The following is a 24,851-nucleotide window of genomic DNA, read 5'->3' on the forward strand; positions in this document are numbered from 1 at the left end:
CAATTTTCCTAAGCCACTGACATACTTTACCAGACTCAAACAAGGGCTGAAACAGATGCCAGGAGTTGTGAACAGGAAAAGTGGAAGAGAGTTTTAATGTTTTGAGAGTTTTGAAAAAAAAGCTGTTAAAACTAGAGGAGAAAGCAGAGAAAATATGCACTGTGTTTCACCTGTTTCCTTTGAGGAAAGCTTCTCCTCCCGTCACATCTGTATCACCAGTTAGCATCTTAAAAGTAGATGACTTGCCAGCACCGTTTACTCCCAGGAGTCCAAAACACTGGGGATATAAATGAGCACAGTGTATTTGAGAACAGGATCCAACTGCATCATTTTCAGTACTGGCAAGATGGGAAGAAGCAAACTTGACCTTCAGAACAGCTAGAGGGACTCTTAAGTCAATTTCTAGGAAAAAAAAAAGTTCTTGCTTTTATTTAGGCTGGGAAGATGAACAAACTGTGATGTCACCTTGATACACAGTCACTGCAGTTCATCTTTGCCAAACCTCGCATACTGGAGTTTGGCTTCTGGTCCCAGACACTGAGAGTTAAGTATCTTCTTCAAAGGCAGAGACACATAGAACCAGAAACTGCTTCAGCTTCTCCTTTCCTGTGGTGCAATTTGAACATTTCTCTGGTTTTGATCTTATTCTACCCTGTCTTGTGGTTCCTAAATACTGCATTAATAGCAAAATAATGCATTTAACAAATAAGCTTACCTCCCCAGGGGGGATTCCAACACAGATCCTGTCAACTGCTGGCTTTCTCTTCATTCTGTAAATCTGAAGCCATAAGAAAAAAGAATGAGAAGGACACTGCCAAAAAATTCTAATCAGAGCTTTACATCTGCAGTACTCCCAACTTGATCCAGTTTTGAACCCACTAAATTCCTCTGATAAGGCACACTGAACTGCATAGTTTTGTGTCAACAAGTACCAATTCAGAAGTTCTGTCACCTTGGTTAGCTCCTTGATTTCCAAAATGTCACTCTGTCCTCCTCCACTTATTATCCTCTGCCTCTCTCTGGTTACATCCTCATCTTCATCATTCACAGGAGGCAGCTTGGCATAGACAGGCCTGAAGAAAGCAACATGATAAAGCCTTAGCAGAAAATGACATGGCCTTCATAGGTAATATTCTCCCCATTTCATAGGTGACACCAACGAAAACTTCACCTGCCTGTAGCAGCGCAATAGAGAAGACAACCTACCTGGGTTTGATGAAGAACCTGTACTGGATGAGCACTGTGATGAGAAAAAACACCACACCTTCTACTGCCATGGCAAAGAGGTTCCTTCCCACCAGGTCCCATGACAGAGGGGACACAAAACGATTCTCTCCTGCCAATAGGAGATTAAAAGCACAATCACTTTTCCAGAGCAAGGGCAGCAGGCTAGCATTTCTTCCAGCAGAGCTCACCAAGTTGGGCACTGGGACAATTGGTGATCAGCCAGCTGCAGGAGGGAAGGGTTAGACCACACAGGGGGCCAGCTGGGGCTGCATGCACATTTTTTACTGTAGCAAAGTTGGGACTAAGGCCCAGATAATTCAGTCTGCCAAAGAGATAGCCCAACTTTCCAAAAGGGTAGTGAAGCACGGAAATACTATGACTCAGATCTGACATCTGCATGCCAGAAAAAAAACCATCCAACTTTCCAGAACCTCAGCCACTCCTTAGACTAGGCCTAATGACATCCATACCATTGTCTTTATGCATTTTTATTTAATGCTCTCAGCTCTAAACTCTTTGGATCTATCTACCAGTTTCTCTTAGCAAGAGTGGAAGGCTATGACTTGCCATGTTTGACCAGGTCTGTGCTGCAAATTGTGCACTTTGAGTTCCTGAAAAGTTAGATGAGCTTGTCTGGAGCCGACTCTAGATTTCTCTGATCCTTTTGCCTGTGTGAAACACAATTTCACTTACCAAATCTCTCCAGAGCATCAGCCATAGCCTGGTTTTTCACCATGTCAATGAGTCCCCGGCCCAGGCAGAAGTGGGGGAAGATGAGGAAGACAGACTTCAGGATGTCATTGATGTCCTTCAGTTGCTGTTAAGAAAAAATTCAAGTGCCCGTGAGCCAGCTGAGCAAAAAGCAGCCACCACCTTCCAAGAGTGGCCCATATTGTCACTAACCCCTCCTTCCCTTTCCCAACACTGCAACCCCACAAAAATTAGAAATGTTCTCCCAAGAGCCAGGGCCCCGGCTCCTCCAGATAGTCAGTGTTGTTGTGTTGTTCACAATGCTATTAACACAAGCAAACTGCAATTAAAGGTTTTTCCAAACACTCACAGTCTAAAAGGCAGTGTCTGCAAACAATGATATGCAAAAAGGCCGTTGGCTGAGGACACAGGGAAGTTTAACTTGAACAGGCTGGTTATGTCAGTGGCTCTAGGGAGTTCCCCCCATCCCATATTGGCAGCTCTAATACTTTTCCTTTTTTGTCTTCCAGCTGGCTTAGTCCATGGATTGAACTGATAGCACCCTGAGTTCCTGTTCTGCCAGGTACTCATCTCTGAGCATGTACTCATTTTTACTGAGCTAGAACAGGCTTTGTAACAAAAGGAACCATCATGAAGGACTGTGCCCTTATGCCCACAGGAAGAGGCACAATGAACAACTCCCATGGTGTCTCCTGAGCCTCCTCCCAACAAGGAACATTTCACACCACTGTGGGTCAAACAGACATTTTGTGCTGTCTACAAGTATGAGAGGAAGTTGTACTTTCCCCAGGAGGCATCTGGTGCTGAAAAACTGAAGTGAAGTGCATAAGCTCTCCAACATGGCTAGAGAGGTTATCTACAATATGAGGCAAAATTTAGGGCAACTAAATGGTTGGGTGATTAAATGGCCTTTGTAGATGGAAAATGCCCTCATTAAGAACATACAAAAAATTCTATTTGAACGTAAGAAAATTACAATTTTTTTTTCATCCTAAGAATGACTGAAAAGTGGAAAAAGTCATCCAGAGAGACTGTGGAGTCTCTCTCTGAAAATGTTAAATACTAATGGCCCTGAGCAACCTGTTCTTAGTGGTTTGACCTTGGCCCCGCACTATGAAAAAACAGGCCAAGCAAACCCTGCTGCAGCTGATCCTTCTCCAAGGTTGGACTAGACAATCTCAGGAGCTCCTTCCCCACCTTAACTATTCTGTGAACCTTTCTACAGGGGGCTTTAATGCATTTCCACCAGAACCTGTGTTTACACTGCTGCTGAAGCTAATGTGTACAAGGTCTAGTTTTTCTGGAGATCTGACTACTCAAGGCACCATGGAACCAGACTGCAGCAGCACAAGACAGTGAGGAGCCTCTGAAAAAACATACATTGTCAGTGAAGAGCTCCAGGACAAAGGTGGCCACGCTCCCATTGATGCCAATGAAGAGATTCACACTGGTCAGCACAACGTAGGCCGTGCTGGGGATTTTGAACACAAAGGAGGCTGGATACATGAGAGGGGTGATGGACCACCTGGCAAGAGAAAAGGCAGCAGCATCAGGTAAGGATTGTCCAAGTCTAAGGGCCTCCCAGTTGTCCTCTGATAAGAAATTCCTTACCCATAGAGAAACAGAAGGAGAGCCAGCACAGGCAAGTTGGAGGAGGATACATAGGACTTCTGTTGGAAGCAGACGAAGATGATGACAACTAGTGTGGCTGGAACAATGTAGTTGCACTGGAAGGTGAAAAAACATGACTTTAGATTTCTTTTCAGATTATATAAAAAAAATGAGGGGTGTTTCTCTGCTCTATTCCAATAGTTTTCAAAACATTTCAGTGTTCCCAAAGCTGTTTTCAATGGGAGACTCTTAAAAGTGTCATATGTGTGAACCATAATAGAGTACATATGAATTCACATTTCTTGGTCCCTCTAGAAGCAGTCAGGAGACTCTCAGAGGTTTCAGATGCCACGGGTTGAGAAAACTTGCTTTGGACAGAGCAGAACAAGGGGCTACACAAGCAAACACTTTTAGGCAAGTATTTTAGAGTGACATAATAAATGCTAATGATTGAGCTTATGGTTGTCCTTCCATCCTCTGTTGTATTCCTTGATCCACTGAGATGAAGCACTGCACCATGAGACTAAACACAAAAGTCATAGTCACATTTGTTATTCACTGAAATAACGTGGTGCCCACTGGAACAAACTGCACTGTGCACTTCAAGACACCCTGGAAAAACAGAACAGAGGATAGTTTAGCCCAGGCTAAGTCCTTACCATATCCCACACAAAGTTGGCCAGCCAGTAGACCACAGGCCTCACACCACTGATGAACTGCAAATGTTTAGCCTTGCTGACACGTTCCTGAATAAGGAAAACCACAAAGCTGGCAGGAACAAAGGACATGGCAAAGATCACACAGATGGACACAAGGACATCCACAGAGGTGGTCATCCTGGATAAAAAAAGGAAAAAAGCAAATTGTTTGTATGCTGGTACTGGCTCCTTTGAGAAGAAATGAAGCAGCTCATGCAGGGCAAGGCAGAAATTATTTCTTCTTCTGCTGTCATTATTCTGTCTTCATACTCAGAATCCTGAGTAAAGAATTGCCATGCAAGATTCTCTTAACTGCACAGCTCTTCTCCAACCATATAGCAAAGGAAACATACACAGTCTGTTGGCATCTCAAGTGCAGCATCACAACCTGCAGACTGGTTAATAACTTCAGCACAATAGACTGCTTATTACCACCACTTTGTTTCCCACATAATCAATTTCCAGGGGTTGTTGGAGTTTGTCTTTTCTTGGTGTTGATTCAGAGTTGAGAACTATCTGCCCATTATCTGCCACTGTTTTATGGATAGAAGGACATATATGCACACAGATAACAAGTTCTGACTCTGATCGTACTGGGAGTAGACTAGTCAATGCCTCATTGAAGTTAACCCTGTGCATTACTGTGTGCCCCCCAGCTTGAGACAGTGGGCAAAATGCAACAGGACCTATTAGTGGTTCCTAATCAAATGCTGGGGACAAAAGAATGACCTTATTTATGGTCAGACACCTTTCTGAAGGTGGCTGAAAGGGATTTTCTAGAGTTACAGAAGGTCTGATTTGTGAAACGTACTGGTTCTTAAGAACTGCAGCTTCCAGAGACTCCAGGACAGAGGAAGTTTGTACAGCAGAGCTGTTCAACAGCAAGTTCTCAGCAGAACAAATTGCCCAGACCAGAGGAAATAAGTCCTGCATGTTAAGAGCCTAAATGGCACAGGCTACTGAGTGGATCCAAAACCTCCCATGTTGCCTGTTTGCAGACATCAGCAATAAGCCCAAACCCATCCATATTCATGTCACAACTTACAGAGCTACTTCAGAGAGCTGCTGCTTGGTGAGGTTCAGTGGGTGGTTGAAGGCAGTGATCCCATAAGCACTGGGATTTTCACCCTGCTGGAGGTTGGCCCGAAGGATGGCATTGTTGATCACATTCAGGAAGGATGCAATGGCATGCCAGCCCTTGTTGTTAAACCACACCTACAAGAAACCACATCAGCATCAGGAAGGCACCAGGTACACCAGCTACCCAAAAGCTTCCTAAGCCCTGCAGAACATCCCTTCCTCTGTTCAGGGCTTATTTTTTTCCACATCATTCCAGCTAGCTTGCTGAGGGGCTGAACACACAGTTTAATCAGTAAACACAAGAGGCTGCTGGAAGCTATCACTGGTCCAGCGCTGAACTCTTTTTGGTATTTAGGCCTAGACTCCACACAAGAAACATATTTTGAGGAAGCCCATATAAAACTACAAGCTACATTTATTCTACTAGCAAATACAGAAAACTCTGGTCTACGAAGTTTTCCAAGACAAACTGCTGTGACTCCAAGTCACCAGAGCTTCAAATATCAGACACAGAAATGAGGATTAGTTAATTTACCTTCACATTGTTCTTTGTATCCAGGCCTTTCATGAAACTTGATAAACTGTTGAGAAATCGATCCCCAGAACTCCCCTGCAAACAGCAAAGAGACAGTTACTTCCCCTCTAAGAATACCTTTATTCATGCTCTGAGGTCTAGCAGAGACTACACAATGTTTTTCACAGCTCTGACAGTTTTCTGCCAACTCAACAGCCTCTACCCACCAAACTGGAGGTGATAAGAAGGCTGAGTAACTGTGGTTTCCCTTCACCCTTTCCCTTTCTGTAGTCTGACTGGTAAGAAGGGTCAGTCTTATGCCTGCTTTTTCCCCAGCAAAACATATTAACCAAAGTTGCATGCAACCTTCAGAGACATTGCAGCCTGCAGGCTGGCAGTCTCAGAGGAAAACAGTGGCCCAAATTCTCTTCTGAGCCAGGGCAGAATCAGCACAGGAAGGTTCAACTGAGGATTTGAAAATGGCAGCAACCACAAGACAGCCCACCCTGTCCTGCCACAAAACATTCAGATGTCTGCAATCCCCACTGGCTTGCAGATGGTGCTGGGCAGAACCCACATCAGCAACATGGGCTGGATAAGCTTTAGCTGAGTGTGCTTCAAACCTTCTGATACTCCCAGACAGCAGCCTGGGAGATCTCAGAGGTAGTGGGGACAAGTCAGTGGACACAGCTAACATACACATACTTCTCATTTTATGGCTTCCAAGTCATCTCCAAGTGACAAGACTCAGTATTTACTGCATCCTGGGCTTATGGGGGAAAACTGCTCACCTGGGCCAGTTCCAAAATTTTCTTCACTTGTTTAATGGCATCAGTGACTTCATGACTTGGAGGAAGCACGAGAGAACTGCTGGCTCCCAAGGAAAAGCCACCATACCTGGAAGTTCAGATGGAAAGTGATGCTAAAACATGACCATTCATGGACCTCCACAAAATGCTACTCCTTATCCCTCCTCCATGTCTGTGTTTCCTCTTCCTGCAGTACACCCAAGGCTAGCACTCTCCACTCTTATATGAAGGGATAACTTTTATTCTCCTACATGGCTGCTTAGCCATGAAGCCTTCTACTCTTTGTTTCTGGGGTTAAATACTCATATCATTATTTGCTCATCATGCTGTCGAAAGGCAGCTATTCTCTACTCCAGCAAAGCAGGACAACCCTGCTACCCTGGCTTGGAAGAATAGCACCTCACAGAATAGAGTACTAGCATGCTGGTCATGCAAATCTTTTCAAGACTGCTCTCTGCATAATGCAGACATACTGTCCAGTGTTCTGGGGTTGTCCCAGCTTATTGTTAAACATCTTCCACCAATATCTGGCAGTTAAGAGTCCTATAACACCAACTCAAAGCAGGGTGCATGTGTTCTGCTAAAACTATGGTCAAAGTTTAGTGGACATATACAAGCTAACGAAAATGCAGTAACTCACCTGAATTCATTCACCCAGATTTTATTCTTTAAGCTGCAGAGAGAAAAAAGAGTTGATATATAATACACAGAATCAGAGCAGAGACAGACCTAACAAAGCTGCAGGCACATGGCTGGGGAAGAGTGCAATAGCCTCTCACATCCTCTTCGGTGTAATCCCTAGGCTTCCCCCATAATCTGCCTATGAGGGTCAGCACACAATCACACACAGAGCAGAAACATCACTTGAGCTGAGGATTTGGCTCACTACTGAATAGTTTGGGCTGCCCAGGTTTATTTGCCTGATTTGTGCATCACCCATAGAGCAAGCAGTGTTTGTCAGGGAGGGAAGGGGGAGTGTTCAGTAGTTACCTTTTCCCAATGATCTGCGCATAGGTCTTCACCAGGTAGTCTGATATATTGCGGCCTGTCAGGTTCTGGAGGATGTCTGCTGTGTCTTGCTCACGCTGGCGTCACCAGTGGAAACACAGATAAGTGGTCATCAGAAAACACAGGTTCTGAGTGGAATAAATCTTGTACAATGCTGCATGCAAGAATCACACCTAGCCACTCTGCTCCACTGCAGGACCACTGAGCTCCCTCCTACCTGTGGGGGTGGCAGGCCGCCTGCACCAGGGGGGCATACAGGCAGCATCTTCTTGATCTTCTCACTGCTACACTGGCAAGATGGGGAAGGATTCTGCATGCTCCAGTTGCCTTTCAGGAAGATGTCCAGTACTGACTCTGGGACTGAAGCTGTGGTCCATTCCTTCTGCCCCACAGTGCAAGGAGTGTCCCTGTGTTTGGAAAGAACCAAGAAAAAAGCAGTTTTTAAGACAAATATGATGGCCTTTGCTTACAAGAGATTTAAAGATCACACTCCACAGTCCCAGAAGAGGCAGTGTGTTTCTCAAAGGAGCATGACCTCACAGAGACAAACAGCTCAGAGCAATAGATCAGACTCTGCAGCTTTTAACAGATCCCACTACCAAAGAAACTGAGGCTGGCCAACACTGTAGGGCCAGACACTCACCCCTTTGCAGTATAATTAAATGATTTCTTTCACTCCAAGCAGGTACACTGTCCAGAGTTCAGGGAGCATCTGGAAAATGTGCTTAGTTACATGGTTTAGTTAAAATAGTCCTCTGAGGAGCAGATAGTTGGACTCAATGATTCTCATGTGTCTCTCCCAACCCAAGATATCCTATGATTTTAAGATCACAGCAGACAATCTTCTTGTATAACTCCTTGGATATATTTCTGCCTTTGGGGCACTAAAACTGCTCTTCCCAAGGCAGCAGTGTGCAGCTTTTTCCCCATAGTCCATTGAGTGGAATAGCTCAGCTTTCATGCCTCTTATGAAGGATGCAGCTTACTTTGCACCACTGGCCATTATGTCAGACACCTTGCCTCCCTCCCCATCATCGTGTGAACGTGAGCTGCAGATCTTCTGGACACACCATCATGGACTCTTGGAGTGTATAGCTCTTCTACATTTTCAGACTAGATCTTCAGTGACTTGCCCAAGGCCATGCACTAAGTCAGGTGGCAGAGTTAGGAAACAACAAACGCTGTCTGGCTCTCCACTCCTTCTGCTGGTGTTTGTGGGGTGCTAACTCAGGTTTCTAATGCAGCTGGAAACAAAGGATTGTGGAGTGGGAATAGCTACAGTCAACAACATCCTGCAACATAAATAGGTCCTTTACCATGTTTGGGACCAAACAGTAACTTGAGTCATTTGCTCTCTCCTTTCCATCTCTACCAGCAAGGACTTGCACTTAAACCTCAACTTCCTCACCAGACTGAGGGCTGGCAACTTTTAAACATGTTCTGAGCAGAAAAACTAAACATAATTGCAGCTGTTTTGGCTTAAATTCTGTTCTGCCATGCATTACTAAGTCAGCTAGAGCTACCAGGGATGTGCTTCCTGTTCCAGTTCTACTTACGGGATGGAATGTCCCTGCATACAGCGTGTCCCAAGCCCCGGCTTATCAAGAAGGGCATCCAAAAGCTTGTGAGTGCCTGCATCTTCTGGAGCATCATTGCTATGGCAACAACAGAAAAACACTATAAATCAGCATGATGACAAGCAAACAGAAAAAGAAGCAACAGAGCAAGTCCAAGAGCACAGTGAAAGATGTGGGCGGGAATTTGCCCTTGAAGAATGCTTGGCCTAAGAGCACACACACATGCCAAGTCTTTGTACACAGTATTATTAGGAGAGTCATTGCACCATTTAGAAATGGATATGGCCTTGCCTCTACTTAGAGCTGGCATTTAAAGGTCAAAGAAGAGGACACAACAACTCTTTTTGTAAATGTGCTTCTGAGATTAGCACAAAACCCAAAACAACCTGTTAAGGAACTCAGTAACTCAAGTTCACAAATAAGATAATTCATAGGCCAGACAAAACATACCTAATAAAAGTGTACTGCTCATCATACATCCAGGGTTGCAATTCCAGGCTGGGATACTTCCCAAAAGGAGGAACAATCAGGCTGAACATGAGAGCAATACACACAAAGACAGCTGGCAGCACAATCTGAAATTGTAAGAAAAAACACATCCTTTTTATAAGCAAATGTTTCCAGAGGCACCAGGAGTTACATATGATTCAATTATTGGAATTTTCCAAGTTTCCCAGGGATACCTTTGCTATTCACACCAAAGCAGTTCTAGACACCAATGCAAGATCGATCTTGGCATTCAGTCAGGGAATTCACTTTGCTCATGTTGGAGGCTGCAGAGGATTTAGCTGCAAATGCTATTCTCAAGGGAAAAATTACATTCTGCTGTGCAAGAATAGTGTAATCGCATGGTTTATCATGCAACTCCTTTCACTTGCACAGGAAAGTGGTTCACTTCTGCCCCTATGTGCAGCAAATGCTAATTTTGGTTATCTGCATTCCCCTGAGGTTTTTAGCCCACCATCAACTCGGACTGCAACACACAGTCCAGAGCTGTCCCTGATGAGGGACTTTGCTCATGTTGGAGGCTCTCACCTGGGCAAAAAAACCCTTCCGGCTTCTTTTGGCAATGAGCATCCTCTTCCACAACAAAGCCATGAACTGCTGCTGGGTGAGCTTCCAGCCCTTCATTTGGTAGGAGCCTTTCCCATCCACACCACTGAGAAGGTCTGTCTCTCTGGATTCTGCTAGCAAGAAGAAATGACCGTCATTCAAAAGTTCAGAGATGCTCTCTGTGCTGAAGACACACAGTGATGGCTGGAGCAGCCACTCTCACTCACCAAAAAAACCCAAACATAGTCAGCAGCAATAACAACAGAAATTTACATGAATGTATTTTCTTCCTTATGTCTGAGCTTTGAATGGGAGGACTGAGCAGGCTGTGCATCCTGCACTGCTCACTATTTCTAAAGGCAAATACCACTCTTTTAGCAGACTCAGCTATCAGATCTGCAGTACTCATAACATGAAAGAGCATACACAGAAAGAAAACAGGCTTGAACCCCAGCAATACCTGGATCTATGTCTGAGTCATTAGGCTCAAATGCATCATCTTCTGTAAACGGACGAAGGCAGCTCTGTCTGTCTCCAAACACACGTCTGTTCCTTCTGGCTGGCAATGTACCATCTGAAAATAATGCAGTTATGGTTAGCTGAACTGCTTCAGTTAATCTCCAGCCATCCCCAGAAAAAACAAAGCAATATAATTTTCATTTTACACATCTTTCATTTGCAAACTGAAGGACTGATTTGGAGTGACTTCAGTGCAGGTAAAAACAAAAGCAAGACTGTAATTCTGCAATAGGTCAGGTTTTATGCACTATGCTTTCTGTGATGTCCCAGAAGCTTCTTCTTGTGTACTTGACACCTTTCTGGTTTTTCTCCCAGGAGAGCAGGTTGCTCTCATTGTAAGAAAAATGTCACTGTCCACATGGTAGTCATGTGGCTACCCAAAGTGCAATTTGCTCTTATGAGCACTCAGTGCAGTGGTCTGCTCTCAGAAAGTAATTTGGACCCTGCTATGGTCTGATGTGTCAGGAGCTCTTCAGAGCAGACAACAGTGACAGTCAAGTAATTTGCAATATACTCAAACAACAGAAACTCTTCACTATTACAAAATAAATATGCTACTAACTGAGTAAATTAACCTTTACAGCACATAAAATCATGCACTAAATACACTAAATCCAGCTACTTCAGGTCATTAAAAATCCTAGGACAGAAGAGCTTCAGTTCAGTTTCAATCAGGCTCTGTCATACCTTGGTATGTGTCACTTCTGTAGGGAATAACTACACTCACCTGAGGTTTCAGCATCCACACCGCTATCATCAGCCACTTTCAGGAAGATCTGAAAAGGAATGATAAGTCTCAGTGAAAATCAAAAGAGGATAGATATTGTAGGTACTGCTTCAGAAGATGCCATGTGAGACTGGCAGGTGCTACGAGAGAACTGAGGATACTGAGTTTATCCTCTGCATGACGGAGATATGAACTTTGTGGCTTCTCTCCAGTTTCCAGGAGCCAGACTGCTACCAGCTGTTCCCCCTTTCCAATATAGGTTCTCAGGCCATCTCAAACATAAGCTCTTTCCTGTGTCTCAGAAGCAGACCTAGTAACTAAAATTGGTGAATCTCGTATTTCCCAAAGTCTAACAGCTATTGCTTGAATAGGCACCTTCACAGAGCTTGATTCATGGACTCTCCTAACCCAGAAATAACCCATTTTCAAATTGCAGATAACAACCAAGGTCTTCACAGCTAGGTGGGACCTAGAGGGCAACCTCAGTTAAGTGAGAACACCACTGTTTCAGTTTCCCTTATCATTCTTTAAAAATAAACAAAGATTCTACAGAGATAATGTGTTTGATACTTCTGTGATAAAAGAGAGAGACTTGGAAGCTGGAACACAGACACATAGAACAAACCCTGAAACCATAAAAATCCCCTGACAAGGTCATATGTCTAAATTGTTTGCATAATGTATGTATCTAATACTGAAATGTATGTTTTCAGTTAAATGAAACATGAAGCATATTAAAAATAACAGAGATATTAGCAGCAAAATCAGGGGCCAACCTACACATGATATCGCAGCAAAGTGCAGACGAACACACATGACCTGTCCTTGCTTGTCCGTACCACATCTCAATTTTTATTGCACATCTCTATGAGCACACTCTTACACAGGGCAGAAGACAATCCATTTTGGAGAGGAATGCAAAGCTGCCTGTTCTGTCAATTTTTACAGGAAGCAATAAGGCTTCATCTCATTCTTAATTTTGACATGATTCCTTCTGCCTAGTTTAAGACAAACAAGAATCAGCAGCTCACTAACCTCCTCCAGGGTGGTTTCCGAGATGCCATAGCTGGAAATGCCAAGATCAGAAAGACGGTCATCAATTTCATGGAACAGCTCCACAAAAGCTCCTTCTTTAGCAGCTTTGTATGGCAAGACATAGGTTAATTCATGACCTATGTCCTCCACCAGTCTTGCCTCAGAAACATGTTTTGTAATGAGATTTGAAATTGCAGACACATCTACAAAAAACAAATGTAAAAGATAGTTCTGTTTTGGTTACTGCTCATTATGTGGAAAAAAGAGCTCAGCCTTAAAAATCCTGCCAGAAGAAAAGAACAAATAGGAGATCTCTGGAAAGAAGATCATTTCCATTAAGTACCATTTCTTTTTAATTTTATAAAAGCCTGACTATACTTTTTATGTGCAGAACTTGGGAGTACTTGTACATGCTGCTGGAAGACCTGCAAAAAAATCACTGATGTACAGCTCACCAACATTTTATACTGCTAACAGGCCACACAACTACATAATATTTGCTTATTATATCTCAGGACAGCTTGAATTCAAAATGGCTCACTCAAGAAATGCATTCCAATATTTAAAATACCATCACTGTGAATTTAATAATTTCCCCAAGACTGTAGCTACATAGGAGCAACAGTATTAAGGAAACTGTCCAGTGCCAGCTATAGAGCAATGTCAACTGGGATTCAATCTTAAATATTTTTCCTCACCTATTGTCAATGTGTCACTTTCATGGTCACTGCCAAGGCCAGCATCAGAGCTGCTCTGGGAGACACTGTCATCCTGGTCACAAAAGAGAAGACAAACATTATTTCCTGCTGTTTATTCAAAATGGGGCCCAGCAGATGCTACATGCTAAGTAAATCCAGCTAGATGCTGCAGATGGTGACATAGCACAGCAAAAGGCTAATGGATATAAAAGTGAGTGTTACTAAAGTATACTTCACTTATTTTTATATCTCTCTGATCAGCTTGAGACTACTAGTATGGAAAGAAACTGTAATGGGGATGTATATCTCACACAACAGTTTAACCAGACATGGTCTGGCACAGTACCCACCAGGCAAATAACACTTTTATCAAAGAACAAGGGATTTTCCTTTGAGGCATTCTACCATAGGAAATCTTAGCTGCTGCTTCCAAAAAGCCTAAGATTTCATGAAGAAAGAATAAACATGAGCAGAAAAGGCCAGCTGTACCTTTTTCAGATAGGAAACTGTGCTGCTGCTGTTTCGGCAGGAGCTCAGAGAAGAATCTACATCCTTTTTGACCAGGGTCAAATAATAGCCTGTTCCCAGCTGGTTCTTCAGGAAGAGGGAAGAGCCAACACAGCAGAGCTTGCCATGAGAAATGATGGCAATCCGGTCCCCCAGAATGTCTGCCTCATCCATGTGGTGTGTGGAGAGAATGATGGTGCGACCTGGAAGAGAGCAAGAAAGATGTGGCTGCAAGTCAAACAAACCTGTGCTGCCACACCAGAGCCACAATCATCTGCATCTTGCCGTGAAGCTGGATGGGAGGTTGATGCCACAATTTTGTCTCCTTTGAACAAGGAGTATGGAGAAGATTCACAACTGCTGTCATGGGTTTATTCTCCCCACTGTCTGCTGGTTCTTTTCATGCTCAGCAAAGGCAGGTTTAATTTCATGTCTGCAAGGCTGGTTGCATGAAGCAGAACAGGACATTGCTGAACACCAAGGGTCATTTTCTGATTTACCTGCCCTCCATCATAACCCAGTAAAAAAAGTTTGTTCATAAATTCTGACATGAATAGGAGGAGAAAGATATACAGACAAGAGATCTGAGCATCCTTGTCCTGCATGATCTTTGTTAATTCCTTGGTGCAGCCAACAATAAATTTGCAAAGACACATTGCTATTTCGAGAACAGTCAAGAATCAGATTGATTTTTTTTGCCTTCCACAATACATTTATTAAGAGTAAAGAAGAAGATGACATGCCTTGCCGATACTTCAGAAGCAGTTCCCATATTCCTCTGCGAGAATAAGGATCCACCCCAGCTGTAGGCTCATCCAGAATGACAACCTTGGAGCCACCAACAAAAGCTAAGGCAACAGAGAGCTTCCTCTGCATGCCACCTGTGAGCCACAAGAAGAAAGAGGTGTTCAGGCTGATGCAGAGATGAGTGGAACAGCAATACTTGCAGTATGGTGAATAATAAGCTCTCTGAGAGAAAGCAGAGTGAGGAGAATAAGTACTGCTGCTGTTTCAGGCCTTCAGGGTCCCACAACTTTCTGGACAGTGGATAATTCATCTGGATAGTTTTTCCTCAGCAGAGTCAAACTCTCCTCCTACTGCAGGGAACCACACCTTGCATGCCCTTCCCTAACTGAATTATACTGTCTCAGCACCAGGGGTAGCAAATTGCCAGCTTGGAGGCCAGAGCGTATTTGGGGATCTGGAACACAGGTCTCCAGAGCTTGCACTGGAGAAAAAAGTCCCCATGAGATTCCCCTTCCATGGAAGTGCTCCAGAGGCAAAAACAAGGAATTATATTGCATTCCTCAGTACTAAAGTCAACTGTGGTCATCTGCTCTCCCTCCCTGAAGTCAAATGTGCAGTCTGTACTGATACTTAAGTAAGACAAAGGCATGTCAGTCCCTCTAGCATCTGGCACAGACTGACACAGGAATTCTTCCCCTGCTGAACAAAGGAAAAGGGCACTCCAGGTCACCAACTGAAGGGGCAGAAGTCAGCATAAGGAATGCATGTTTAGTTCACAAACAGCAAGAGACTTGTAGACCATGGTCCCAAGCTACTCTCACCTAAACTCATAACCCCCAAATATATTAGTAAGCTTTGGACAACACACAGCAAATGCAGCTGAACCACACCGTGATGGAAAAAAATACAAAATACTCTGAGAAAGTCAGAGACTTGTTATGGCCATTAGATAGCTTAAGACTGTGCAAGATTGTGATGTTTACTAAAATGCACTGATTAGGTATTTATATAAATAACTGACTTATAGTAGTCTATATATAATTGCAGGAGCCCATCAAGGTCTATAACACAGCATCTGCAAAAGCCAGTGGAATGTTTCTGAGGCAGAGAAATGTGGAAGATCTGAACCTACCAGAGAGCTTGCTTGTCCTAGCTTTCAGTTTGTGAGGCAAACCAACATCTGTCGCCATCTGCTCCATCTCCTCTTTCACCTTCTTTTCTGGCAGCCCTTTGAGCCGAGCATAGAACCAGATGTGCTCCTCTACAGTCAGCCTAGGGAACAAATACAGCTTCAGGGCAGAGTTGAAAGCACCATATTGGGATTCGTCCCTTTTATGAGCATTACTGTAGGCATTTCTGTTTTCTCAGGAAAACATATTTTAAGGCTGAGGCTTCAGGAAGGAGTCACAGACTGGGTGCACTCAGTTTGGGCCTGACTTCAGGGTGTGGCTCTATTCAGCACCTATGTAAGTAATCCTTTTTTAAGGGTGCTTGACAGTACCACAAACAACCCGAATCACTAGGCACCCAGGAAACACTTGGCTAGCTGAGTGGAGTACATTATTAACAGACATGAAAGATGAAAGTGTAAGCTCTTGCTGATCACTCCCAGGCACTTAGGAATGTGCTAATGAACAGAATGTTCCTGCACCAGTCCCACACCACCCCACTGTCTCGCACCATGCACACACAGAAGGGGGACTGTAAAGCCAATGCCCACTGCTGTACCCTAGAGAACCCAAACATCTGTTGGATAGCACAAGTTCTGTGTCTCCCAGATGATACTCACAAGTCAAACAGCACATTGTGTTGTGGACATACACCCAGGTTCTGCCTGATGGTGCTAAGCTCAGAGCGGATATCTTTGCCCAGGATGAAGGCTGTACCCGAAGTTGGGGGGAACAAGCCAGTCAAAATGGACCTGAAAGAAAAATAGAACAGATCAGCAGGTTCCGCACTAGGAAATGGTGGAAAGCTGAATTAAGAGGAGGTGGAAACCCTGGGGAATCCCATATCAAGAAAGTAGCCTGAAAAACATCTCACTAATGGATTTCAAATAAATCAAATCAGCTCCATTGGTATCAAAGAGCACCCACATGGCTGCTCGAAGGAAAGATTTTTTTTCCTCTAAAAGCTTCCTGTTCTTTCAATACCAACTTCCTTTCTTTCACTGGTAAGTCAGAACCACATCATGGGGTTACTACAAAATGTTGCCTACAGATTCATTTGACCCAGCCTCAACCTGAACCCCTTGTGGCTCCAAACTCCTTTATCTGTAAGGCAGCACCACAAGTAGACTATATCAGCAGAGGCACTCTAGTCTGCACCAGCTTGCACACTGCAGTCCTATGGCTACCTCTACTATATGGATAGGAGTTGCATATTCAGTCACTTCCTTACTGTCTTAAATCATAATTTTGTTCTTACATGGTAGTGGTTTTCCCTGCTCCATTATGTCCCAGAAAGGAGGTGATTTGTCCTTCATAGAAGTTAAGCGTGAGACCATCTACAGCAACTTTCTTGCCATCACGGTAAACCTTGACCAGGTTCTGGATGGAAACACCAAGACTCAGATGCACCGGCTCTTCTTCCTTGCAGACTGGAAGAAAACACAAAGCAGAGAAATATGATAGGTTTGAACAGAAATTGCATGGGAGTTTTAATAGACATCATATTCCCCCAAGCCTGTGAAGGAATGAGCTATATGAAGAACGGACCACTTTCTTCCTCAGAGAGAGGAATCTTCCACAGAATTTGTCATTTAGCTATTTTCTCTCTCCTGGGCTAATATGGGAGCTGGAGATCTCCAGTTTTATCAGACTCAGCAAAAATACAAGGACTTCTCAACTGCATGAGCCTGGAGTACCCAGCTGCACTCAAGTGGGCAAAGTATTTTGGGTTTACCTGGATGCACCCACCTGATCAACAACACCCAAAGTGTGATAACAAAAGGGTGACCAATTTCACCTATCCATTCCAGTACTGCTCCTGTTGTCCTTGGACTCTCATTCAGAAAAAGGCAGACCTTAACACTACTTCAGAAAGGCTCTGTGTTCAGCACTTACCTTCTGAAGACCCCTTCTGGTCAAGATGGGGCTGCTGCCTGTCCTGTGATTCCTCCCCAAACCAGTATGATTTTGTGAAAGGAAAGTACCAGGGTCTGGGAATCCCATACTGGCCTAAAAACAAAAGCATTACATGAGACTGAGTGCATCTGTCCCTTTTCTTTAATTAGCTTTCAGGACAAGAAGGGAAGTACTCCACCCACAGTAAACCTCCAGACAAAGCAGGACGAAGGAGAAATATTTCTATATGAAGACACTACAGACTCTGGGTAAGAGATATCTAACTTCACTTTAGGGTTAAAAACCCTATGCTGAAAGGTACTTAAGAGCACATGTGGTACTGACACTCAAATCCTCTCTTGCAGCACCATGAACTTAAGAGGAGGGAAAAAGTGAAGTACAGCAAAGCTTCTGGAGCTAAATCAGCCCAGAATGGGGTCATGCTTCTGTGCTGGGCAACATTCACTGCTAGCAGCAAGCAACAACCTTGCTCTGATGCTGGTTCTGCTCTATGACCTTTACATAGCTCTGCTTAAAAATGGGCAAAATTTGCACCCTACCAAGTGAAAAGGACAAAAGGATTTATTTAAGAGCCTTAAGATATGATTTTCCCTCAGAAGTACACCTCACCTGGGAAGACAGATTCAATGTACCAGGTCATGACTCCATACAGGAAGGTATCGAACATCATCATGACGGCTGATGTGGTGATGCTAAAGCCATCTTCTTCCAATGGGCTCTCAAAGAAGTTGTCCCACTGAACACCAACTCCTTGCTCCTCAAACAGGGCAAAGTACTCACAACCAAAACCAAAGGCTACTGGAGACAGCAGGCTCTGAAAATGGGAGGCATGAACATACACTGAGTTTTTTTACATATACTCTCAAACTAGCCATCTCAGCTGTAGCACAAGAATAAGGGACATTGTCATATGAAAAGTCCAAGTTCCACAGACTATCACTGTATTTGCAGATACAGAGTGGCAGATTTGGTCTAGGTTCCAAGAGGCCCGAAATCTCTACTGGACCTCCACCCAGAATTGTTAGTTTCTGTATCGTCTTTCCCTTACGCTTTGGATTTTCCTGCAAGGGAACAGGTTGCCACGTCACCCTTCTCCAGACAGCTGTGCAGAGGAAAGGCAGGTGGTTCCTTCAGTGTGCACATTTGGTTGTACAGAGATCAAGGCAGCTTAGTCCAGCTGCATTACCCACTACCAAAGGCAACAAAACCCTCCCAGCAGCTTCTACCAGGTTTAGTAAACCCTTTTATCAAGCCCAGCCCTGTTAGACTCTTACACTGAAAATTAACTTCCCATTGCTACTTCCCCCCTTCTAACCATGTCCAGGTGCTGAGTGCCCTAGTGGTGGTGAGCCAGTGCCCAGGAAAGTTTCATCAAAACTCACTGCAAAAATCTTGAGTGAGAAGCTGATGTGGTCCTGCCAGGCAACACACAGCACATAAGGCAGGTAGAGCGTGAAGTAGACAATGCCCCCACAGGCAGCTGCCAGGTTGGCCCTGGAGAAGACGGTGCTGATGAGGAAGCACTGGATGATGGTCACAACACCGAAGATCGAGAGGAAAATGAATACCACACTAGGATCGCTGTAAGGCAGCAGATTCCCCATCTGGCAAGAGAACAACAAGTGCATAAGGTTTTGAAAGGACTCTCCAAGGCACCTCTGTTACAGGCAGCTCTGCAGAGCTGCTGCTCAGGGGAGGCAGGGCTTCCTGCAATTTGCACAACAGCCTTCCCAGAAGTGAGGCAGTAGCAGAGGCATCTTTTCAAGAGAACTGAATCCACAACATCTGCTCCTACTGTTTTCAGCCACACAGTCCTTTTGTTCCAAAATCTTGTTCCCAAAAAGCAACTGGTCAACAAGACATGCCCAACAAACTCCTCCCCAGTGTGTCAGTGGAGACCACTGCTTAGCAGGCTCTAAAGGCTCTAGAATCTGCTGCCACAGGCCAAACCAGGCAACTCACCTTCAGGATCAGCACCAGCAGTCCTGCACTCATCAGGAGAGGGACAAGGCTGCTAATGAACCAGCTTAACCACAGGATGCCATTGTTAAGTCCCATAATCCTCATTGTTTCTTTCAGCCGGGCTTCCTTCTCATACACAATGCCCTTAATTATCACAGCCACTGAGTAGATCCAAGCTAGTGTCATGAAGAGAGGCATGGAGCGGCTCATGACACGCATGAATCTGTGAAAATGAAGGAAAGAAGCCAGGATGACCAAGTGAGAAACATTACTGCAACTTCAGATACCACTTCAAGAGCTAGCAGAGCATGGTGACAGCTAAGGCTTCACTGCACAAAGTAGCTGATGTGCAAAGCCTGACAGGATCCTTGTCTCACCATGAGGTGAGGTGGATGGGTTTAGAGCATATCACCAGTTAGGAGTGAGAGCTGGAGCTGCAATTGTCACTCAGTGGAAGAATGGGTGCAAAGATCTGCCTTGCCTAGGGACTGCTCTCAATTGCCCTCTTTCCCCTCTCCTGTGCCTACCTGTCTGATTTTTCCCAGTGATATTTTTTGCTTGCATCAGGTGTGAGGATATGGTCACACCTCAGGAAGGTGCTGTGTATGTTCAGCTCCAGTACTCACAGTCCCTCTCCCAGGCAGGATTCCGCAAGTCTTTACATGTTATAAATCCTCCATGTGGGTGCCCTAATTCTAGGGATTAGGAACACTATGGAGATTGCCTCCTCACTGATAACTGGGACAAAAACTGTGCCTGAGGAGTGACAAAATCCCATGCCTCCCAAGCTCCTCCTCCTGGGACTTTTTGAAGCAGCCTGCATACATACATGTCATCCACATAACATGGGTAGGGCATCTGCTGCACATAAACTCCTGTCTTCTTCTCCGTGCCTGTCTGAACTCTGATGATGGCCTGTTCTACCACATCCTGCAGGTAGACAAAGCCTCCCCAGACATAGCGCATGTCCTCAAAGGGGTCAGCACGGGGACCAGGATCCCAGTACCTGCACCAAGGGAACAAGACCTTTCCATTAGAAATCCTCCTCGCCTCGTCCTTTGTAAGAAATTGATCATACGGCACATTTCAGGGCTCACCCATCCTTGATCTTGTTGGTCCTTTCCACATTATCAATGTCCATGCGTATCTTGTATTTCACATGTTGAGGAAGGTCTGTGCTTTCAGGAACTATTCCAGTGAAGACTATGCCAGCCCAGAACCTCCTTTCATCCAGAAGTTCCAAGGATTTGTTAATGAGCCGGACTTCTGTGGGCACAGGCTCCAGTTTGTCCAGGTTGACACACTAGACAGAGATAGAATTGGAAGCATTTATGGGATACAGTGCCAAATCATAATGTACTTTGTTCAGTTGTGGGGTGGAGGGAAAGAAGCAAACACTCCAAGGGCAACGTCATGCCCAAAAAAAAGACACCAGCATCAGACTATTTTGCAATGGTTTGCTGTAGCCCAGCAAGTTGAAAGAGTTGCCATTGCTTCCTGCTTGTCAGTCACCTACCAAACATGTATCACTGAGAAATACCCCAGCAAAGACACTTTCTGTACAAGAGGTTAGCTAGCACTGCAGTATTACCAACAGGAACTCATCCAAGTATCAGTTTCCATAAATAGTCTTACTTAGTCTGTTACCAACAAATCAAGTATTATTCAAAGCCTCTAAACATCAATGGAGTGACCTGAAGATTTTGGATCAGGCCCTTAACAAGCCGTGGCCTGTTTCTCTTTGCACTCATCTCCCAGAATGAGGATGAGGCAAAAAGTAGAACTAATTTTGTTCCCTCAGTTTGAAGCAGCTGCTAGCTTCACCACAACCCCCAGCTAAACCCCAGACTGAAGTATGAGCTGCTACACTGCTGGAGACAGCTGCAGATTTCAGTCAGTAACAGAAGAGCAGGAAACCACACAAAGTCACAAAAGCAAAAACTTAAAAACAAGGCCTTCAGTTAGATTCCTACATCCTGGTTGTATCCAGAAAATGGATGGAGGAACACCTGTCTTCCCTTTTCAGAACACCCAACTGCATGAGTGGAGATCAAGCTGCTGCCCTCCCCCAGAGCCTTGCCTACAATAACAGGATCTCACCTCCATGAAGCGGGAGATGGTCTGGATAGCCCGGTCTGTCTCATTGAAGGCATCCACCCAGGTGTACACAGAGCCATTTTCTGTCTCAAAGTCCTCTGGACTGTTTGACAGGAAACGGGCAACATCCTCCACTGTCCAGTTGGAAGCTGGCAAGTGCAGGTCCCAGAGGGCTTTGCCTTTCAGCAACGTCTGCAGGTGTTTTATTTTCAAAGAAGAAATAGTTGTGAGAAGTAATGTTAGATTCCTCTTTCATAGCGAAGACAAGCACTACAAGGAAAACAGCTGTTAAAAAGGTGCAGGTGGAGGCCCTCTGTCATACTGAGGGGATCAGCACAGTCCTTGCCCTCAACTTCCCTTTGAGAGGTACAGCTACACCACGTTGGTGTGTTTTGCAGGCTGGCTGTCTGCCTCCAAGTCCTGCCACCCCTCTCCCAAGGAGAGGGCAGCAGAGAGCCATGCACAGCTCTGCACCCCACACACAAACCTGGCAAGAGGGAGGGAGGTGCCGGCTCAGCAGAAATGCATTTGCCCAGTATTGGGTGCCTAGCTCTACTCACTTCTCCCAGAAAAATCTCACCTCCTGGCTGGGATGGAGAGCGACTGAGGCACGGCTGAAGGCTCAACAGTCACTGTGCTGAGCAGAAATACCACCACCAAAGGCCAGGTGATTTTTGTATTTTGCTTTTGTGCCATCAGGGCTAGCTGAAGCAGCCCTGTACAGCCACGATGTCCAGCCTTTGTCCTCCTGTCTGGGACAGTGCTTTCTTCACCTGGTTTAACTGCTAGCTTTCTGAGGACAGGCTACTGTATGCACAGTGCCTCGTACAAATGTACTGAAGCAGAAAACAGTCCACTGGGCAGATGATATAAGGCCAGGCAGGAAGGGAACAGGGATTGTAAATTATATAGTTGAACTGAAGTCAGTGAGATAAAACAAAAAACCTTCACAAGAGAGGAAACTGCAAAAATCCTTATGATTAAGAACAGGAAGTGGATTTTTTTGCCACAACAAAAATGAAAGAGAGGTAAAGCGCTTCCCCATACTCTGTTACCAGCAAGCCAGAAAGTAGTGGGTCATACAAAAACAACTTTGCAAACTGGAGAAACAGAACAGACCAAGCTAGCAAAGGAAAACATACAAAAAGGAAATCCAAGCACACAGGAATTGGATGTGCTGTGCTCTCTTCTCCTCTGGTCTCCATGGTTAACTTCTGCTACCATGTATGCAGGGAAATGGCTCAACCTCATCTTGTTTAAGTCCAGCATTAAAGCTCCTTAACCCTAGGGGCACGTGCTGCTCTTCCTGAAGTTTACATTAGCACATTAGCATCAAGCTAGAAGTGGCAGAGATGGGCAAGCAAAGCACTTTCCCTCAGCAGGAAGAAATACACCAAACAGATTGTACAACTCAGAGAGCTGAGAGGTGATGGCCAGTCAACCCAGAGACATGGCAACTGGAGGGGATGCTCCCTGGGAGCTGCCAAGGCACTGACAATGAAGAAATCCTGATTGTGTGAATGTCAACGGGTGACAACAAAGGGGTTGCTGTTACTACACCAGTACAGAAAAGACCAGATTGCTGGGAAGATAAATAATTGACTACCAGAGGCAACAGCATTAACATAAAATATAAAACCATAAAAGCCCAGGGCTCAATAAAGTAAAAAAAAAAAAAAAAAAAAAAAAAAAAAAAAAAAAAAAAAAAAAAAAAAACACCAAAATTCGGTTTTCAGAGGACATCACTGCAAATCAATGTTTTGGACCTCAACTTTCTGCCTGAGCTTTGTAACAATCTGTTCAACTGTCTCTGGTGCTCCAGTATGTCATGTTGATGAAGAAGTACAACAGGCCAGGTCACAGATTATTCAGCAGAGCATTACAATGGGATAAAAAAGGAATTAATTTCAAGGTTTATACAGCCTGGGGAGGTGTCTGTACACAAGAAGGTGCACTGAGATACCCAACCAAGTATGTTGCAGAGACAGCTGGAAAAACTACTCCACAGTGGTCCCTCTGTTTCTTCATGCTACTTTTACATCACTGTGCTTACAAAGACATCAGCACAGGGTGCAAAGATCCACCCCCCAGATCTGCACCTGAGCAACCATGGTGATGTGCTCATGACAAAACATTACATGCTGTGGACAAAACATTACATTTTGCAACAGAGGCAGATTAGAACTGGGTGTTAAATGTGCACTGCTCCTGTTTGCAGGAGACTGTTCCATGAAGGAAGGAATGCCAAGCATAATGCAAGATCAGTACAATCAAGATCTCTTTCAAGATGAGGTCCCATCCATAGTATTTATCTGCCCAATTCAGCACTGAAGCACCATTTAAAAGAAATACTTCATCACTTATTGCAAAAAACAACAGCAATGGTTCTGGCAAGGACAGCATACTGACCCGAATTAGATCCATTTCCTGACTACTTTCCATAAATGTCCAAATCTTTGGGCTTATCTCCTCCCACATTCCCCCGAGGTCACGAAACACACCCAGCTCCTGGAATGTCCTGTTCACCTGTCACAAAGAGGAGAGGAAGGTTATTTCCAAAAGCTGGCAGAGGCCCATCATGAGCTGAGAGGGTGTATTGAGCATTCAACAGTAAGCACATGAGAGGTGAGAGATGAGGGAGGCTGTGCTTTTGCAGGCAACCCTTCCTAGATTTGTGTTTGGGTCCAATTTAACTAGAGAGGATCAGCTGCACAGCCAGAGGACACAGCTAATGCTACATTATCAGAGGACAGGGTTAGAGTTACCTCAGACATGACCTTCCTTACAGCTGGCGTATCTGGAGTGAACAAGATCTTCCCAATCAGCAAGGGTTTCAGAGCCCTCCAGATAATCCTGGAAAGCGGGCTGGATTCCAGGTTCTTCATTAGCTCATTGCAGTAGGGTGCTGAAGAAGAGCACAAAGGTGAGTGGCTGAACAGCACAGCAACAACTGCAGAGGACATAGAGCTTCCAGAACAATCAAAGCTGAAAGCGCAGCGTTTTTTCAGACACAAACCCCCTCCTTTATTGCAAAGCTCCACAAAAAGCTCCTTTTAGCCCAAGCCTGCACAGTTTGCCCAGTGAACAAGAAGCAACCAGGTAGCTTCCAACACTAAGCCACAGTACTAGTTCTGCAACACTCCCACAAACCCAAAGCAGAGCACAAACAAAATTTGTCCAGAAAA

General features: G+C 44.6%; 1 protein-coding gene across 2 annotated transcripts in view; it reads right to left on the reverse strand.

The window, feature by feature from the left end:
• The window catches only part of ABCA1 (ATP binding cassette subfamily A member 1), a 92,052-nt gene that overhangs the window by 6,155 nt on the left and 61,046 nt on the right, over nt 1-24,851 (reverse strand). For both annotated transcript variants that reach the window (XM_021534836.2, XM_021534834.2), the window contains exons 10-44: nt 24,432-24,571; nt 24,076-24,192; nt 21,670-21,858; nt 20,667-20,872; nt 20,399-20,575; nt 19,570-19,792; nt 18,990-19,211; nt 18,217-18,421; nt 17,587-17,700; nt 16,949-17,120; nt 16,311-16,442; nt 15,654-15,793; nt 14,518-14,655; nt 13,757-13,977; nt 13,268-13,340; nt 12,570-12,772; nt 11,535-11,583; nt 10,749-10,862; nt 10,271-10,422; nt 9,686-9,810; nt 9,215-9,313; nt 7,876-8,065; nt 7,641-7,735; nt 7,291-7,323; nt 6,633-6,738; nt 5,863-5,937; nt 5,293-5,462; nt 4,209-4,386; nt 3,550-3,665; nt 3,319-3,463; nt 1,921-2,044; nt 1,207-1,336; nt 953-1,073; nt 716-778; nt 171-277 (exon numbers count right to left, since the gene is read on the reverse strand). In XM_021534836.2, the coding sequence (XP_021390511.2) occupies nt 171-277; nt 716-778; nt 953-1,073; nt 1,207-1,336; nt 1,921-2,044; nt 3,319-3,463; nt 3,550-3,665; nt 4,209-4,386; nt 5,293-5,462; nt 5,863-5,937; nt 6,633-6,738; nt 7,291-7,323; nt 7,641-7,735; nt 7,876-8,065; nt 9,215-9,313; nt 9,686-9,810; nt 10,271-10,422; nt 10,749-10,862; nt 11,535-11,583; nt 12,570-12,772; nt 13,268-13,340; nt 13,757-13,977; nt 14,518-14,655; nt 15,654-15,793; nt 16,311-16,442; nt 16,949-17,120; nt 17,587-17,700; nt 18,217-18,421; nt 18,990-19,211; nt 19,570-19,792; nt 20,399-20,575; nt 20,667-20,872; nt 21,670-21,858; nt 24,076-24,192; nt 24,432-24,571 (4,864 nt within the window). The remainder of the gene's footprint in view (nt 1-170; nt 278-715; nt 779-952; nt 1,074-1,206; nt 1,337-1,920; nt 2,045-3,318; nt 3,464-3,549; nt 3,666-4,208; nt 4,387-5,292; nt 5,463-5,862; nt 5,938-6,632; nt 6,739-7,290; nt 7,324-7,640; nt 7,736-7,875; nt 8,066-9,214; nt 9,314-9,685; nt 9,811-10,270; nt 10,423-10,748; nt 10,863-11,534; nt 11,584-12,569; nt 12,773-13,267; nt 13,341-13,756; nt 13,978-14,517; nt 14,656-15,653; nt 15,794-16,310; nt 16,443-16,948; nt 17,121-17,586; nt 17,701-18,216; nt 18,422-18,989; nt 19,212-19,569; nt 19,793-20,398; nt 20,576-20,666; nt 20,873-21,669; nt 21,859-24,075; nt 24,193-24,431; nt 24,572-24,851) is intronic.

Source organism: Lonchura striata, chromosome Z (assembly GCF_046129695.1).
Source record: "Lonchura striata isolate bLonStr1 chromosome Z, bLonStr1.mat, whole genome shotgun sequence".
Lineage (NCBI taxonomy): Eukaryota > Metazoa > Chordata > Aves > Passeriformes > Estrildidae > Lonchura > Lonchura striata.